Source organism: Ambystoma mexicanum, chromosome 12, assembly GCF_040938575.1.
Source record: "Ambystoma mexicanum isolate Mex_15411 chromosome 12, UKY_AmexF1_1, whole genome shotgun sequence".
NCBI lineage: Eukaryota > Metazoa > Chordata > Amphibia > Caudata > Ambystomatidae > Ambystoma > Ambystoma mexicanum.
In genome coordinates, this window is record NC_090936.1 from 467,354,087 (window position 1) to 467,373,809 (window position 19,723).

The 19,723-nt window shown below is 43.0% G+C and overlaps 1 protein-coding gene across 2 annotated transcripts in view; it reads left to right on the top strand.

Moving 5' to 3' along the window:
* KIAA1549 (KIAA1549 ortholog) overlaps positions 1-15,099 on the top strand; it is a 644,398-nt gene extending 629,299 nt beyond the window's left edge. For both annotated transcript variants that reach the window (XM_069628735.1, XM_069628736.1), the window contains one exon: positions 1,290-15,099. In XM_069628735.1, coding sequence (XP_069484836.1) covers positions 1,290-1,544 — 255 coding nt within the window. In that variant the 3' untranslated portion in view covers positions 1,545-15,099. The remainder of the gene's footprint in view (positions 1-1,289) is intronic.
* The last annotated feature ends 4,624 nt before the right edge of the window (positions 15,100-19,723 follow it).

Genomic DNA, 19,723 nt, shown 5'->3' on the forward strand with positions numbered 1-19,723 from the left:
GCAGTGCCTGTGTGGCATACGTGTGTGGAAGCAGTGTGTGGGGACAATTTAAGAGTGGAAAGGGTCAGTGGTAATGTGCAGGGCAGTGTGTGTGTGGGGGGGTAGCGTGTTTGAGGGCAGTGTTGGTGTGTTTGGTCAGTAGGTGTTTGTCTGTGTGGCCAGTATATGTGTGTGTGGTAAGCGTGTGTGTGGGCAGGTTGTGTTGATGGAATTTGCTTGAGGTGCTAAGGATGTGTTTTTGTGTGGTGGGAAAGTGCATGTGTGGGGGAGTGGTAGTGTGTGTGTGGGGGGGAAGTGTGAGGTATGTGTGTGGGGCAGTGGACAATGCGTGTGAATGGCGCGAGGGAGCATTGTGTGTGTGTGTGTGTGTGTGTGTGTGAGAGATAGAAATCGAATCAGCTCACAGCTCCCTGAAGTTCTGTAAACTACACAGTCCCCAGACATGCTATAAAAAGCTCTATCAGAGATGGGTAGTTTATCGACGAAAATAAGCATGCTTGAGAAACCCTGCACTTTATCAGCAGTTTCTGACTCATTGTTTAAGAATTGGATTACCTGAATGTAAAACCAGGTTCAGGATTTAGTGATCTCTCCACACTGTTTTCGTCAATAGCAATTCTGTTTTTACATACTATTGTGTGCCAGCCTCCTCCCATTTCTAATCACTGTAATATCTCCACCTTGAAGTGATTTGAGCTTGTGAGGTTCAGTCTGTCCTGTCCCCATGTCGCAGGCAAGCTCGTCATTCGCTGGCCCATCCACCTGGTCCTAGTACATATTTCCGCATATGAAATCATGCAATTTATTTGATGCAAAAAAATCAGTAAAACCCAAAGAAAAACAAAAAATAACATATTTGAGAAATGGTTAAAAAGGGGACAATTACATCAGGCATAAAAAACAATATTTATACTTAATAGATTGTAAGGTGCTACGTTGAAGCACACATTGCAGAGGGTGTAAAGTAAGTGCATCGTTCAGTATCAATTACGTTTTGTTTTTAAAAAGTGGGTAGGCCAAAAGGAGGGAGGTTCACAGTGCGCGATAGTGCCTCAGATAGTTTGCCATCACGTGTGCATGGTCAGTCACTGCATCCATTCCCTCTCCTTTTCCCGCAGTTGCAGCAATGGGTAATTTGTTTAAACGAAAACAATCTAAAACGATCTTGCTCTTGCAGAGTTAGCATTCCACTTCCAGAAGCAATAGTTTTCACAGATGAAGGAAATAAAAAATAAAATCCTGTCTGAATATGTTGGCTTCACTGCTGTTTTTCACTTCTCTTGTTTCAGAGCCAGGTTCTCGGACACCAAGAATACCCACCATCTCCTATGTACCACATGCAGAGGACTTCAGGCAGGCAGCCTTCTGCCCCACCTGCTCACCTTCAGCACAACAGCCACCCGGGGCCGGGTCTCTACTACCCTGGTGGCTCAATGGAGGATCTGCAGCCCGGTCACACGTCGGCCTCACTCATCAAGGCCATCAGAGAAGAGCTTCTGCGGCTTTCCCAGAAGCAGACTGCTGTGCAGAACTTCCATAGTTGATTCTGGGACAGTTCCAGGTGCTGTGAACCTACTGTACTTCCTATGGAAGCAAGACTCAACAGAGAACCAACCCTACTGGGAATGAGACGCAAGCAAGCAGATATTGCCCACTGAAGACGTGTCGTGTCAGATAAGTGTGTACAACACAAAAGCGCGGGAAGAAAATCAGCAGTTTTTATGTGACATCTGAGTTTCCTGTATACAGTATAGTGGATTATTTTTCTAAAATCATTTTGGTTATGTTAAGCAGTGTTGCCTTCCAGGTCATCAGCAAAATCTCTACATCCAAATAAATATGCGAAGATTCCTCTCCAAATTAAATGAAAGCAGGCATCTTAATGTTACATGGGCAAGATGGATGTTGCAGCTGTTCAGTCCTCGCTGTTGTAGGGTTTCTGAAGTTGGATCAAATGACTTCTGCTTTTGAAAGCTCCCGCTGAAGTGGAAAAGCTATTAGTGCCTCTGCTGGTCTGAAATGAGGATTTTATGAGAAGATAACCGCACAAAGGAGGCAAAGCGAGGAAAATGAAAGAACTAGCAATATTTAACTGTATCTCAAAGCTACAGTACCTTTTTGGTTTCAGTACACAACAAAAATAACTGCAGTCAAGAGTGTGCTTCCTCTTCTTGCTCTTTTTCATATTTCTTCTGGTGCTTAAGCGTCAAAGCTTACCTTGGCGTCCATCATGGCCTTCACTTCACTTCACGGAGCTTAGCCAGAGACTGGGTCACACAGCAGAAGTCCTGGATCCAAAGTGAAGGAGAACTATTGACATCTGGAAGCCCTATGTTGATTATGTATGAGAACTTGCTGGTTGAAACTATATAACCAGAAATGAGTTGCAAAGCACATCTGTGGATTTCTTTTTTTGTATTGTGTGCATATATTGGTCACACTGTAGTAGCGTGTATGTTTGCACAAGACCGAACTTCTTATGAATTTTAGTGGTGTGCTGGAGTGTCTACAACATTTGTAAAACCAATTCTTGGAGTGTTGCGTTGTCTAGAAAAGCAGGCCAGCAAGTATGAACCTAGCACTGAATAGTCCTTTCTTTAGGATTGTGTCACCAGCAAATTGTCAGAGAATGGCTTTATTTCCAGAAATTGGTGGTTTAAATGACCATTGTCTAACTTGTTTGAAAGAGAATAGCACAGGATACTGGCACTGTCTCCAAATCTTTTTTTTTTTTTTTAGGACATTGACAGTTATTTTGGACACTTAATTTTTTGATCCAGTGTCCGTTTATTGCCTTTGTGCGAGGGTGATATCTCTGGTACTTTCTGAACATTTAGGTGCTTCTGTGATTTCTAATTTTTTGTATTTTATTTCTTTATCTTTTAGTTACACTGTGTGCACTTCTGGAATATACACATACCGAGAGGTGTCCCATCTGCTTGTAATTGCTGAATTCTTATGATTGATGCTAATTGCCCCCTCCCCCCCTCCACAGACAACGGACAGGGGACTAATTGGGCTGTTTACTTATCTGCATTCATGAGCCGCTGTCATTCTAAACCTGCTTCCTTGCATTAATTACAGAGCTTGTGTGAACTGCTTTAAGTAAAGATCATGTCATTCTTAGTTTCTGATCAATTTGTCTAAAGTCATTGGGTGTCATTACGACCCTGATGGTCTGGTAACAATGGTGCCGGTAGGCTTACCGGCACCGTTGTTGCTGGACCGGCAGAGTACAAGTTTGTGGGCCGGATGCCCTCCCGCCTGCCGGTTCTGACATGGCGGGCAGAACGACACCCGCTCGCAGACTTTCACGGTAGCACCGGCACCGTTCTGAACGGTGCTGGTGCTACTGTCCTCCCCATTCCCATTGAGTCCTATGGGACTCAAATGGGAATGAGGAGTTACATTTTCTGGCGCCTGGCTTCACGGGCTGCCGGGGCTGTAATGCCCCAATCATTCCCTAAAGCCAGGTGCCGGGAAAAAACACAACTCCGGTGGCAGCTTGCTGTTTTTACCGGTACGGCTACTGCCGGGCTTCTAATAAGGGCCATTGTCATTACAATCTGGTATTTCCCAGAGTCTTTGTTTCCACATTGTTTAATACATTTTTTACTGTTTTTCTTTCCGTCTTTCCCAACTGTTTGGTTATGCCTGCACCACAGGCAGAATCGCGAAGCTTCTCCTTAATATGCTGTCGCTTGACGGTCGTTAATGCTGGCCTCCCAGTGTGAACCTTCCCTTACACTCGGGTACCCACACAATACTTTTGTATCACCAACTATCAGCTGCCACTGCCTGTTCTTTCTGCGTATTGGCAAGAGAGAAACACTTTTTCTCATCTTTTTCATGCTGCCACGGTGTCTCTCCTTCCTGGAAGGGACGTTTTCCTATTTCTATTGGCTGTCTGCGTTGCATGCTGCTGACAACAGACTATAAGCAAAACATTACACTTGGAAAGCAGTTCCTGTTGGTGAACCTTCATGGAGCCCCTGTGTCTTGTTTGGGGAAACCTCCCATACAGTTAGTTCATGTCAGTTCCGTAATGGAATTCACCCAATATTGCTTAGAACTTCTCATTTCCATGCTAATATAAAGACTGGTACAGAAAAGCATTTTGGACTTTACGGCAAAGGCAAAACTATAACATTCTTATGATAAGTAGTAGTCTAGCCCCGGTATGGTCCTTGAGTCAGCAAATACTTTTGGGACAGGTGTGATCCCTGTTTCGGGACCTTCCACCACTAGTTCAAGAGTATGGCAGTCTCGTTGCATGCATTTGTGTGAGAAAGCAGGGGGTCCCAAGGCTTGACATGCAGCACCAGACAAATATTTCAAGCCAAATGAGGATCAGATGTTACCACGGAAGAGTACCAATACTCAACAGGTATAGGACACTATGGGGTAGATCAAGCCGTCCAGGCCAAATCCCTTTGCAGATCAACAGGACCTTGTCTAACATTTGGTTACAGCATGGCATCCGACCAAGTAAAGAGTTCAAGGATTTTATTAAATGAACGATTTTCAGGTAGTTCAAACTTCCAACTCTGTCTTGGTCAATGGTCACATTTCCCACCAGATATATATCAGATTGTAGTCACTTTAAACTGAATACCCAGCATACAATGGTTCTTCATTCAGTGTCTATCAGATGAGTCTGGGAGCTGGTACTTCAATTCCCAGCAAGTCAAGTTTCTCTGTTCCATGTCTTTCTCAGGGGGATTTTGTTCTGTCTCTTCTTATTCTCGGGACTTAGTCCTCAAATTTCGGAACTCCGTATTTCTAAAAAGCAATCTATCCACCACTGAAATTGCTCTACAACATGTTCCTGCTTTTGCCACTCCTCAGCCTTCAGCCTGTCTCATCTCTTTCCTCTGCTCTCATCAGTTCCCCACCTCTATGGTGTTCAATCCTGGATCACACACCTTGCTCCCTGGCCGGCTTGACAGCTCCCCTTTATTGTTCTCCTTCAAAGCTCTGTGCAGCCTTTAGACATAATGTATTCTGAGAAACCAATATTCTTAGTTTTATTTCTCAAATTATCAGTGCTGACTTCATAAAAGCCTTGTTATATTGATGGAGACTTACATGATGGAGCAGGCCCTCTTAAACTGATAGGTACCTCACTTTGGACTTTCTACTTGAAGGATTTGGATACAAAATGCAAAATTCCCAAGAATAAACCCTTCGTCTTTATAGGTACTCTTCCAACCCAATGGGCATGCCATCTGAATTAAGCAAGGGAAATTGTCCTGTTCTGAACCCAGCTACATTTCTAGGTGAAGAGGCCAAATCTTGAAATTGCAATGAAAGAAATCCTTTGGAATTCTTCCTTTGTTTAAAGGCTGCTGACTAGTGCTTCACTTCTAGCAGGCTATAACTTGCAGAATTGGCATAACCTGTACTCCTTCTCAGATTCACTCCCTTCTGGTGCAGGAGTGGAATTTCACTTTCGGCTAGCAAAGGGCAAAGAAGCTGCTCTCCAACAGCTGCAGGTTACGAAAGGCCTTAGGGACACCACTGTAGGAGCACATACTGTTGTTTATCTGCCCAGACACATTTACCTAAGGGCTTTGTCCGTTTGTTCTGACATCCAAGATGAAGTCTAGCACTTGCTTTTTGATGATTTACGCTGTTTTTTTTCTCCAAAGGAGGAGGTTTTGCAAACATAAAAAACGGGCTTGCTAATGGGAAAAAGGAGGAGAATTTGCTTAAAGGCTCAATAGTATGTCATCCTTCCGCTCGGATCAGATCACAGCACAACAGAATCCTCCCTCTTTGGCTGTGGGGTACAGTATATTTTTCACTAGTCACTGATTATGGTCACTTCAAGTCAGATAGTACTATAACAATTATTTGGAGATGAAAGACGTCTTTTTAGCTCTGAAATCTTTCCAGGGAAAGTCTGTTAATACACCAGCAATGATTTGCCTGAAGGAAAAGGGGAACAAAACTATTCAGCAATTCACTGGTGGCTGTGAGCCCCTCAAATGAATGTTTTGCATGTGGCCTCCAAATAGAGGTGTCAAAGAATGTGGAGGCAGATTCCCTGAGCAGGAGTCTGAATTTCTACAATATGGACATCATTCTGGTGACATTAGACATAACCAGCCTTTACACAACCATTCCACAACATGAGGATATACAAGCGATCAGTCAATAGGCATCTGAAATGATGGGGATTCATCACAAGTATTTGATTTGCTTTTTGGCAATAGTTTTGAAAAACACATTTCTTTCCACCAAAATAAGGACTTTATTAAGAAAATCAGAGGTTTGCCTTGGACAACCAAATGTGGACCTAATGTATAACATGTATTTATCAAGAAACTGGAAACATGTAATTTTTCCATACAGAGTATTTAAAAAAAAAAATATTCTATACTTCACCATTTACTTTGATGATACATTTTTAATCTGCAAGAAGAGTACAATTCCTTTACATCCACAAATAGAGTACACTCCACAATCAAATTCACAGCTGTATATTAAAATGTTACTTTTATTACCACACCAACTCTTTTGATCCACAGATGTTGAGTGAAGCAAATGTCTTCACTTGTGGATATTATAAACCACATGAAAGAGATATATTGAACATCTTTCTACAAATAAGATTATTCTAAACCTTTAATTGATGTAGAAAAAAAATAGCAACTGTACAACAAATACATTTTGATTAAAAAAGCTACATCAATAACGATTAAAGAAGGAATGTGAGTGCATAAGTTAGAAGAGCCATTCATGAAATTGATCATGATGACGAATTAGTAAACTTGAGTTGCTTCCAGTAGAGCTTTCAACTTTTGGTGATACCTTGCCCACCTGTATCTTAACACCGACAGAGAGACAAATACTATTGTCAAAAAAGAAATAATTAATATTTACATGTTTAACATGCAATTTGTAACATCATTTGAAAGAAGCAGCATACCCGCACTTCTAGTGATATAAACGTGAAATGATTTGCGGCTTGTTTAAGTGAATGCTATATACATAATGCAGGGCCCATATGGGCGAATGCATATAATGGAAATAACAAGTCAAGTTAGACAAAGAATCAGTGAACCTCTGTGTTTGACATTAGAATAGGAAGTATTAGATCCCTGCTAGATAGACATTTCAAGGAAGCTTGACATAATACACAACTAAGAATCACAGTGTTGGAATGCATTCCCAAATAACGGCGAGGCGAAGACAGAGAGCAAAGGTTGAAACAAAGTGAAACCTTTTGGGTATGTTTCTTATAAATTCCATCACCAGTTGAGATGCATGAACTGGCAGATTGGAACCCTTGCATTTAAAGGCTAGGGCTCAAGATGTCAAAGCATGAGCATAGAGGATAGACTCGAAGGACTGCAGTGCTAAGCCTTTTTAAAGAAAATGTCTGTCATCCATTTCCATGATACCAGTCGGAGGTGGGACAAAGTGAGTATTTATGATTGACACAGCAGTGGGAACACCAATTGCGCGTCTCCCATAGGACCTTTGCTTAAGGGTAAGCACACAAGATACTGACAAGGGAAACCTATGCATAGTTCAAAGTGGGTTTTTCCTATAACGCTATGATGTTTACATAATCATTTCGGATTTCATTCGCACACTACGGAAACCTGCTGCGAAATTTCAAAGCAGAATTGAGAAAACCCTTTGTAAACAACTTGCATCATTTATGAGCTTCAAGGAAAACACAGATGGTGGAAAAATAATTTAAAAGAGTGCAATTTACTCTTTTGAGTTTGCAAGAGTATAATCATTTAATGATAATTTTGAATTTATATAGGACTACGAGCCCTCCGGCAACATGAGCGCTGGTTATTATTATCCACGGTGTGTGGTGCTCATTTACCGACCGCGGAAGGATGAAAGGCTGAGTTTGGCACAGCTGGGATTCGAACCTGCGTCGACAGGCTCTGCACTGATGTCAAAACGAGCGCTCTACTCGCTGTGCTATTGTGACCGGCATACGTATGAGCTCGGGTTATAACTCAGCCGGAATGAAGCATTCAAAAAGAGATCAACCCACTGAAAGTGTTATTGCATGAGGTTATCTATTTTATGAGACCTGCCTCAAGCATGCCTATGTCTCTCGAGACAAAGCAATGCTCGTGACTTTTTGATGGGTTAAAGCATCTCCATTTTAAATCAACTCCCCAGTGCCTCGATTGTTCTTAAATGTGGTTCCTGGCTCCTTAATATATACATCTTTGGAATCTTTACCATCATGCCATTTAGAATCCTAAAAGAGATAAAAGCTTTCCTGGTTGCCATCGCCTCATCCAGACACATTTCAGACCGTGCAGTCTCTCTTTTGAAGACCCGTAGCTTACCCTCCACAGAGCAAGTGTTCCTCAGAAATGTCCAGTCCTTTATTCCTAAAGCATTAACAGAGTTCCACCTGAATTAGGAAACTGTTTTTCACTCTTGGCCCCTCTCCTCTTCAACTGAATAAACCTACCACAATCTAGACATTTCCAGATACTTCATTCTACTTCGAAATAACAAAATATTTCAAACATTCTGATTATATTTTTGTCAGGAAGGGTGGACTGGTAATAGTATAGCTAAGGCTTCTATTTCTAGGTGAACAGTCTCTTAAAAATTTTACAAACTCAGATGTATGACTCATTTCATTCCACCAGAGCTACCTCAGCATTCGTGGCTACCCACAATATTAAAGATGTCTGTACAGACCACAGAGTCTACCTTTCCAGAATGTGACTGATCTTGTTGGCTGAGGGGTATTCAAGGTTGACCTGATTTTCTATGAAAGGTTTAGACCTGATGTTGATATGGAGATGAACATTTTTCACTGCATCAGTCATAGCCCTGTGGATAGCATGTTAACAGGTAGTGTGAGTAGCCTTTTCATATTTAAATCCAGCAAATTTGTCAATTGATGAGTCCTCCCTTGTTAAAAGGAGGGTTGAACGTGGAGTGGGAGTGTATGGAGAAATTTGGTCAAGAAGTGTGAATAATCATCCCCTGGTTCTTGTGGTACCCTGGGGAACTATACCAGTAGAAGGCATGTGTAGAAGAGCAGGCATGCGCAAGTGCTATAAGAGTCAAGGTGCTGCCTCAGCCAAGACGGAGTTATTCAGTCACCGTGGGATACCAAATTCCATCCACAAGTTGGAACCGTGATTGGCATTCCACATGTTCTGTTTCACCACTAGGGTAAAGAGAAGTAGCCCATTGTGGGGGTCTCCACTAGAGATCCTACCTGGGTCACTAGCCAGCCTCTCCTCTCAGAGGTCACAGTGCTGCAACCCTGCCGTCCCAATGGGCTGGTGTGAGGCAAGGGTGGCAGTTCCTGTATGTTTTAGCCAGGCACTCGGGTGCCTGTGTTGTTACCCATGGGGACCCTGTGAGACATACAAACCTTGTAATCTCAGGGAACGGGTCCATACCCCTAATGCCTACACACCCCACACAGGGACTTAGCATGTCCATCTCAGAGTTCTCACTCTGGGACTGCACTATTGGATCACTGGCCACCTCTCCGCTGGGAGTATTAGACCCTGTGTTCTCATCCAGATTGAGAGTAACCCATATGGATCGAAAACCGGCCGCCCCGAGTCTGGGGTGAGCACTCTCATGCTTCTGCCACTCTGAGAGTCCTCCTTTGTCCAAGGGTAACAACCCTAAGGGAAGACTTGAGGGTAGCACCCTCTGGGCTCCTGGCTCTCCTCAAAGAGGTCAAGGGGCTGCTTCCCCATTGAGCGGCAGAATGCACCAACTGGATATATTTGGTGTCTCTGGAACTGGGGCAGGCATTGCCTGACCTCCTCACACTCAGGGTGTCTCTAGGTCAGTAATCATAGAGACGTTTGAGGCAAGAGCCCCCAGCTGTTCTGGGTATAAGGGTCCCTAGCCGGCAGGCATAGGTGTCCTCCTTCCCTTACTACTTCCTTAAGTTTAGAGGTTTGACCCTGATGCTGGATGCCTCCCTGTGGGCAAAACCCTGCCAACACAGCACAGTTTTGCATTGCCTGGCATGACTCCTCTTCCCTGGTCCTCCTGGTGAGTGCAGCTCAGTCAGCGCAGGCAGGACCTTCAGACCTAGGATTCACTGGTGAGGGATCTCTTCATCAAAGACTCTTCCCGGCTACTGTCACCACTTGAGGATCAGTTGCACATCCCAGGGGTGGGGTAGCCCTACTGGACCCACAAGAAACGTCCCTGAAGCTGGTGCAGGCATTCCCCGTACTGGCTCACTGAGAGGATTCCCTGTTACCTCCGGTTTAAGAATCTCAGGGATCGGTGTGAGAGTAACGCTCTCTGGCCCACAGTTTTTGCTCTCCTCCGAGAGGTCAAGAGACAGTGTCCAGCGCTACTGAGCCCATCTAGACTTATAAGAGTCTTCTCTGAGGTCAAAGCAGGGAGCCTCTGACCCGGGTCACTCAGAGGAGTCTGTCTTCCCTAGGTAAAAAGAAACCTTGGTGACCGGTTTGAGAGTAGCACTCACTGCGTCCCTGTCTCCTCTCTCTGCTAAAAGATGTCAAGGGGCAGTTGTCCTACCCAGGGGCCATCTAGCCCCAACTGTGTGACTCCTGGCATTCTCACGTAGCATGCCCTGGGCTGTCCCTAGATCAGCAGTCACTGCGATCCTTTGAGGAAATGCCTCAAGGTGATCTGAGGGCAGGAGTCTGTGCCAACCAACATGGGTTATTGTCTGACCCTCTCGGCTCCCACCCCCCACTGCACACCCTGGCCAAGCTGCGTTTTACTGAGTCCTGTGAAGTCAGCCTATTCTGGGCCTCCTGTTAGGAACCAAAATCAGGTTTACCCTTTTTAGTAAATAAAGTTGGTTTGGCATTTATAAATGTGAAGCCGCTTTGCAGCTGCACAGTCTTCTCGCCATACCAATTACTCATGCCGAGCAGCAGCATGCAGCGGGTGTCATACATGTGGATGTTGGTAAATTCAATGAAGCACCCAATGGCCAGCGGGCCCATCTGGGTACAAACCCACCAACGCCAGTTTGTATGCGAAATCGCGGTCTGAAAGTGCGGCTGTTTGACAGATCTGACTTTCATGGGAGAATCAATTTACTAGAGCTCCTAAAATGTCCCCGTATCTGGTAGATTCCACCTAACCGATGGAATCGGTCACTTGTGGTGGCTGTATTCAGGTAGATCGGATCCAATTTCGCAAACAGATTTATTACCTGCCCTACCTATGCTGTATTATGATTAAGGCTCCCGGATTGTACAGTATTTATTTTTGCACGCATAGAGCTGTGTTCTTAGACAACAGATTAAGGGCTGCATCTCTGTGGCCATGTAAACATTTCAAAAATGAATTCAATTGCATTTTAACCTTTCTGTTATGTTACTTTGCACAGCCACTGACCTGCATTGCATGTTTGAAAACTTAAGGGCCCAACCAATAGACAAGAGACATGCATTTCCATTTCTATCAATTTTTGCAAATAAATACTAAGGGGGAAAAAAAGGGATTTCTCTCTGTATTTATGTGCAAAAATCAGTAAAAAACGAAAACCACCGATCCATAAACACTTCTTCCGGGTCAGCCAGTTTCTTCATGCAGTAGAGAACACATTCTGTTATATTTGCATAAAACAGTATTGCATGTGATATCCGCTTGAGGCCAAAGTGCAGAAACCTGCATGTGTTGGGAAGGGAGGTTGATATATAATGTGGACAGGGTGATATGGTGCACATGAGCCATATTTACAGTTTAATGCATGGAGAACTCAAGTGATTTGCCCGGAAACTATTTTTTGTCAAACACTAAAGCTGAATAGCGACCCAGCCCTCCAGGTTAGCAGTTTAGCCCCTAGAATACATCTCCTCCTATCACGTCCCTGTTGTTCCCCACATCAGCTCTCCAATGTGTCCATATCCTGCCCCCTACTATGCTCACCTCTCAAATGGGGTCTTCCACACTGTCTTTACCCTGTCATGTCATGTTCCTTTGTTTACCCACGACATTTGCACAATACGCCTTGAGAACAAGCACTACATTGTTTGCTGGCACAGTATGAGTAATTATTCTTTTTATTGGAATTATGGTGTCCCACCTCTTTCTGGTTTCTCTCCCACCACCACTCTCCCCCCCCCTTTTTTAAATGTTCAGTGTATCCCTACTTATAGTATCCCCTTCAATGTTTACCCATATTATTTGAATCCCCAGAATTGAGGAAGATCACTGTGAATGTTTCTGTTTCTTCTTATTTTTTGGGTTCTTTTTTTAATTCAATGTTTTTATATCATTCATATGACTCCTCTGTTGCCGTTCACTTTTAAATGTAAGTTCTTTTTAAGGTTGCCTTGTGTCTGTATTTGCATCTGAAAACAGGGATCCTGAAACTGTCCTCTTTTTTGATCCTTTGTGTTCTCGTTTCCACCAGCACAAGGTGCTCTTTGGTCCTTGACTCCCTTCATACCATTGCAGCGATTCATTCCTTGGCTTTATACATCCAGCATGTAGATACAGGACCATGGAATGGATTTTTGTGGGGCCTTTTATATTTTTGCTATAGAAAGGTTAAAGCCCTTCAGGTCTTTAAGGATGTGTGGCAGCTCTCATTCAGATCAAGAAACCGGCTTTTGATCGTACATTTGTAGATTAATTATGCACTATGCCATTTCATGATACGCTTTGCGGCAGCAAATCAGATGACGCCTTTTGGACTTGCAGCCTGCTCACGATTTCTGTGCCATTGCTTTTGGGCTTACCTATCGCCTGCATTTGATTTTTAGCAAGCAGTCTCTCTTAATGAAGAACACAAAGTTGTGTTCTCCGACACTGCAACCAGCATAACCTTTGTGCAGCAGCCACACAAAACTTTGTATCAGCAGAAGTGGCATTAACCTGCATTGCTCAAGTAGAGAATTCTATTGGTTGCAGCCTGTGCAGACCCTGTAGGAGATGAAGCGATGCATATTTTAGGAAGCTGTCACATTACATCTGCAAACATGGCCATTAAGAATAAAAATAATCCCAACATTCTCCCATCTAGCATCCTCCATCTGGAGTGTCTCAACCAGAGGTAGCCGCATGGCTACAGCTGTACAGGAAAGGATCTTTTGGTGAAAAACCCACAGTTCGTCTGTGCTACCAGCACATTTTGTGCTACATCACCCTATCAAAGTCTGAAGTCACAACACTGTCCCACAGTGAGCAAATCTTTAAATTGGCTTTAAAACATGGTTTCACATCTGATTAATTTATCTGATGGAAATTCCTAGTGGGGTACACAATAAGGGAACATTTGACCTTCTCTCAACATTGATTGGCAATGATGACTGACACATACATGGATATCTTTGGCTAAACCAAAACATGGTTATAGACATGAATCCTTCGTGGAAAAGAGTACCTTCAGGTACTAATTGCCCCTTAAATGTGATAAATACTGTATCCAATGTTGGGAAAACAAAATAATCGCCAGCAGTTGTCATACTTAAATATACTTACTACTTTGACATGAAAGGGATTATATGACTCTTCAGTTTTTGGACCAACATGTAAACCGAATTGTGAAGAAGTGCTGCACCTTGTTTGCCTTCTTTCATGAAGTGCCGTAGCCTGAAACGTGCTGGCTGTGCAGAGGGACTGATGTTTTTTAATAGATCCTTGGATTAGAATGGGGGCACGCATATGCATTTCTTCATGATTCCACCGTTTGGACCCTCGCCTGCAGACTGGTAGCCAGCACCGGAGATTCACACCTAATGCTCGCGCCCAGTCAGGACACTGGCAGCAGGCAGTGTAGAGTTGAAGCTGACTGGGAGCAGGGGAGGCTGTTGAACTGGGTGATGTGGTGGCATTTCAAAGAAAAAGAATTGGTGCATTTATTTCACTATAGCTTTGACTTTGGGATTGAAGAGGTAAATTATTTGTACTTTGTTGACCCCTCCAGAAATGTAACTTTACCGCTTCCCACTGTACGTGTTGCATATCTTTGACCTCCAATGTTTGTTAATCATCTTGTTGCCCGTCCCACATGTCTCCCTCGTTCTTTTCTTTATCATGTGTTCTCTGTTTGTCTGCATAGCGTTTTCATCTGGGGTTCGGTTTTCTATGATCCCAAGACTAGATGTTGCCCTTAAACGTCTTTACCACATTTCACAGGTAATCCAGGGTGATCTGCTGTATTTTTTCGGCCATTTCTTTCCTCTTAAGTCATTTTATTCTTATTTGTCCTGTGCAACCTTTGAGAATCAGCAACGTTGTGGGCAGGAACTGTGTGTGGCACAATCGCATGGATGATTCAATGCCAGGATAAACCAGTGCAAGTGTGAAAAGCGCTGATTCTTCAGTGGTTAGGGCAGCATGATTGTCAGCCCAGAAACCTTGCCAATAAGCCCCCGCAGAAGACTGCTGAGAGTTCTTTGTTTGAGCACCATGACAGAGCATTGTGTGGACGGGCAGGCCTATGGCTTCTGTTGGCCAGGCCCAGGATTTCTGACATGTACTTTGTGCAATGCCTGATCCATGCATCATTATTCCTGTGCAGGTTTAGGCAATGTTAAAGATACCAATAACTGCAGCCTTGTTTTTACTTGTGAACATAACTGCTCATATTGTGGCTGCTGTCCTGTGTTTTCTACACCCAAATAAAGTGATGCAACGTGTAGATGGAACAAGCAAAAGGGACCTACTTGTTTCTCCTCGTTTTTCTTCTTCGTGTGTTGGTTTGGATGTCTTTCACCCATGTTACTTCTTATTTTGTGTGGCGAATATTGGCTCAAGAGCACCACACCCAACAAGACCTTTGTATGCCTAAATACCTCCTTGAAGAGCTGTTCCACTGGAGTGTCTTCTGTTTTCTGACTAAATGCCCTAGACCCAAAATGTAGTGTAAACTTCTGTTCTGCGTAACTTTGTAAATATCTGAATTTATATATTGTGTGTGCTTGTGTAAGTGTGTGTGTGGGGAGTGGTCAGCTGGCAGGCCCAGCGCCAAGATGCATTGTGTCCCCTCTGTTGTCTTTTATGTTTTGCATGTAAAATTATTGGGGTTTTACTGATGAACAAAGCATTTGTGATTGTTTGTTATCCACTGGTACCATTACCATGCATGTAAATAACAGGAAAAAAGAAACCCTAAATAAACCTTCCATAAAACCTGATGTTTTGTCTTTTTGTACAGTTTTTTATTTTGTATCATCATCCGAAAAAGATGTCTGTGTATCAGAAGTATCTTGAGCCTGATAGCTGTAGTTTTGGACTAGTAGCTCAGGCAGTTCAGGAAAATGAATTCACGAAGCATAAACTAACTGTGAGATGCTGCACCTCAAATGTTATTGCCTTCTTCCTCTTGGGTTTCACCACTTCCCCCTGCCTTTCATTCTGTCCACCTCCTCTTGACTTGTACTCCCTTCTCCTGATGTTCTCACCTCCTCCTGCAACCACCCTCCTTCTAATGTTACCACCTTCCCCGTTGCCTTCTTAACCCTTATCACCCCTTCTGTTCTCACTCTCTCTCTGATGTTACCACTATTTCACCTGTTCCTCACTCCCCTTCTCCTCTGCTTCCTCCACTGCTCTTTAAGTCTTCAAACACGAGTCTCCTGCAACCCACACTGAGCAACTGGGGATGCGTGCTTTTAAACAATGGGTTTACTGAAATTTGGCGAAAGTAAGTATTCAGCTGAAATACTGCTTCGACTGCGTGCCTGGAACCATTCATGCATGTCATGTTTATTCTTTAAAAGGATCATTAAACAAATGCTGCTGTCACTTTCTTGATTGCGTACAGGTAGAGCAGAGGTGTGAAAGTGCGGGCACAGTCTCAGCCATTCATGTGCTGGACAGACAGACTTTAATCTGGTGGTTTGCTGGGGAGGGGTGAGCTGAAGCAAGACTCTCAATATTTTGAATGTGCAATGAGATGTCTCTGGTCTCCTCTGTATTTTGCAACCGTTGAGCTGGAAAAATAGTTCACAAAGTCGCTATTGGAAAATGGTATTTTCTTTACAGGCTTATTGATTTGCTGATGACCTGTATGAGTCATTTGAAAGTTACAGATTCCAATCCTACCAATTCCCATTCAAGTAATAGAATTAAGTGGATTAAAAGAACTGCTGCAGAGATCCCAGGAACTTCCAAACCCTGAGTAATATAGCTCAGGAGGTAGCGTGGCTGCAGCAAAGAACCTTATTCAGTCTACAGGCCAAAGCTATAAAGCAAGTAAGATTGCTCAGTGGGAAACTGTGCCTGCGGCAGAGATGTGCTTGTAATATCGAAGCATAGGTTACAATTCTGAAATTCAAATTTCTCATTTTGCCAAAATGAGTCCCTTTGAATTGGAAGAAAGTGATAGATGTTACTAAATAATGTGGCCATCCCATAGATTGAGAGGTGTACAAAAAAATACTTTTAACCAAAATATCCCAGTCTGTGCCAGTAGACCTATTCCTCCCAACATTAGAGTGAATAAATAGGGATATTTGTGTAATAAAGACGAGGAGATACAAGTTTACCATTTGGAAACAATGGACCGAATGGATCTAGAAGTGAAGTAAATAAGTAAATTAAACATGCACCAGCCAATTAAAGAACAGAAAATCAGCCCAATATCTTCCCTATTGGGCAGCCAAGCATCATGGAGGACTTGGCATTCCCAGTATATTCATGTCTCATGTCTTTTTACTATTAATGAAAATACTTTCTTTTTTTTTTAATTACACATCAATTGGTTTAAATATAAAACATATTACAGATAATAAAAAAAACATAAAAAGAAACAGAAATTGAACCCTCTTTCCCAGAGACCCAGGATCATAAGTTATTCTTTGCTCATAATGAACAATTGTCCTTTTCATCCAGAATTTCGAATATTTCTCTCACAAGCGGTAGCAGGGCCAATGTCATGGAGAGCCTCCTTCCCTGTCTCAAAATGGGCCTCCAATGTCCTTATGTTTGGTTCTCCAACAAATCTCCCCAGGTACCTGACTCTTTTACCAGTTAGAGGCTCGCACTGCAATACTAAGTGCTTCAAAGTTTCAATACTCTTCCCACAAATCTGGCAGTTTAAGTTCCTGTCTTCCCAGGCCTTTATTCTTCTCCCTGTAACCTCTCTTGTAGGAAAGAGGTTTAACGGAAGCCTTAAGAAGTTTTGCCTCTCATACTGTGAAGGGAACCTCTCAAGATAGGGCAGGACTGTTACTCTTCCGTAATGTTCATCTGCCTCTTCTTTGAACAATTTATAGGCTTTCACCTTTTGGTCCGTCGGAATCCAATCCAAGTCCAATTATTTTGTCTTTATCACAGTCGGGTTTTCAATTCGTGTTTTTTCCGAGTTAGCAAGTTTAGACAAAATGGAAGAACACAATTCTTGCCAGATATTTAAGACTTTGATCTGTTTCCCTTCCATGGCCTCCTTGATGATTGAAAATCCACTAACGTCTGGTGGTTAAAGGCGTTTCCTGAAGAGGGATATTGTTTTCCATTCCATTTGGTTGTAAAGTGATGTTACCCCAATTCTCTCCGTACCCGTTCTATTGGGAACGAGTTTGGGAGCGACAAGACCCTCTTCCAAAAGAGACCTTCCAAGCAAGGCCAGATTGTAGGGCTAATGAAAAGATTGGCTTCTGCAGCGTCTGTGAGAATTGGCGAAACTTTCATCCTATAGAAGTCCAGAAGTGGTGTCATGGAGAATTTGCTATAACGCTTTTTGATCAGCAGCACTTGGGACGCTAGATTTTTCACTTTACTTCTCAAGTGGTTGACTCTGTGAATATCGTTCAAACTGTCATTTAGGGTTATCCCTAAGTAAACCATCGATGTAACAACTGGTATTTGTTCTCCATTCAGGAACCAGTTAAATTTCATCCGCTTTCTTGCCCTTCCAAGATCTCCCAAGATTAGAATTTTAGATTTTTTTGCATTGATCTTTAGGGCTTTTTTTTAAATGTATATGGACAGGTCCCTCAACTGTCGTTGGAGCCCAATTTCCGTTTGGTCTAAAAGGAGTAGGTCATCTGCAAACAGTAAGCGGCCTACAGAATGGCCCACGATGTTTGGTGGAAAACATCTTGTTTTCACAAAAGCCTCTGCCATGTCTGATATAACAAGACAGAAGACCGCCGGTGCCAAACAAAACCCCTGTTTTATCCCATTTTCTACAGGGATTTTATTTGACAGTGTATCCATTCTGTCAAATCTGATTTTTTATGTGGTGTCTCTATGCAAGGCTTCCATGGGTTCTCTCAGAGCCTCGGGGCACCCCCACTTCTTTAACTTGACCCACAGGATTCTCCGGTCCACAGAGTCAAAAGCCTGTTCAAGGTCAATCGAGGCGATGTAAATTGTCCTCATCTGTTTTTGTTTGACCAAACACTTGAGCACGTTGATGATGAAAACGGTACCAATCCCCTTTCGGAACCCCGCCTGCCACTGGACCTGGTGATGGGAGTTCAGACTCCATTTGTTTAAACGCTTCAAGATGATTGCTGAAAATATTTTGCCCACCACATCAAGAAGGCTGTTAGGCCCATAGTTGCAAGGATTAGACCTAACAGCCTTCTTGAAAATGGGGACCACGATAGACTTAGTCCAGGACGTTGGAATCTTTTTGGCCCCTGTAACGGTCTCAAACAGTTTGACTATGAACTTTGCCCATCTGACAGGATCTTTTTTCAAGATTTCATTGGTCAGGCCATCCGGTCCAGCCGCCCTTGAATCGTTCAAATTTTTTATAAGATCGATGATCTCTTGATTGTCCATTTTGAAGTCCCAAGGAGCTTCTGAGGAGATGTGTGGGCCAATTTTGTTCGCCCCTTTGGACTCATATAAACTTTTTAAATGCTCCTCCCACACCTGTGAAGACACTGCATTTATTATTTTTGAGTCCTTCTGGGTGTTTAGGTCGTTTATTAACTTCCACACCCCCGCTGTGTTTTTCTTAATTGCGAGCTTCAGCATTCTTTCACCATCTTGCTGGATTACTTGATGTCTGTGCTGATATAACCAGTTTTTGTAGTTGTTTTTGCCCTTTTTAAAAGGGCTACATTGTTAGATGTTTTGTGTTTTTTCACCAAATTCCTCAGCCTGTGTACAACTCTCTTTTTTTTGGCAATTTCCTTATCGAAGACGTGCTTTAATTTACAGACGGGCCTCTTAAAGCACACTGATTTTTCTCTAAAGGCCCGAAGAAACTCTGGATATATCAATATTCCCCCTTTTGACCATGGTGAATCTGAGCTTAAGGCCGTTAAAGAAGAAGTTATTGACGGCAATTCTCTTCCTTTTATGCGTAGGCGGTTTCCTCCTGAGGCCACCTCATAGTGCTAACCTTGTTGATGATAATCTATTGGCGGATTTGTGGAGGCCCAATCTAGGCATTCAAGCTCAAGAATATTATGATCACTCTGCTCCGTAAGTATAACTTTTAGGGAAATAAATTTTGCTAACAGATCATCTATTGCAAATATATAGTCAATTGTACTTGATTGTTCTCTCCTTTTCCAGGTCGCTGCCGCGGGTAAATCTCCCCGTAAAGGACCATTTTCCATGTGCATGTCCCTCTGCAAGAGTTCCTTTTCCAAATCCAGTCCCCTTTCGACATTCTCTCTGGCTCCAGTTGAAATTACCTCTATTTTGGATCCTTGTTTATCGAAGCATTCCATATTGAAGTCTCCACAGAGTAACACGGCCAAATTTGATCACGTGGACCTGGCATCGTCAATTACCCTAAGTAAAGTGTTCTTGGTATTCGACTCACACCCAGGACTACTTCTCCAATAAA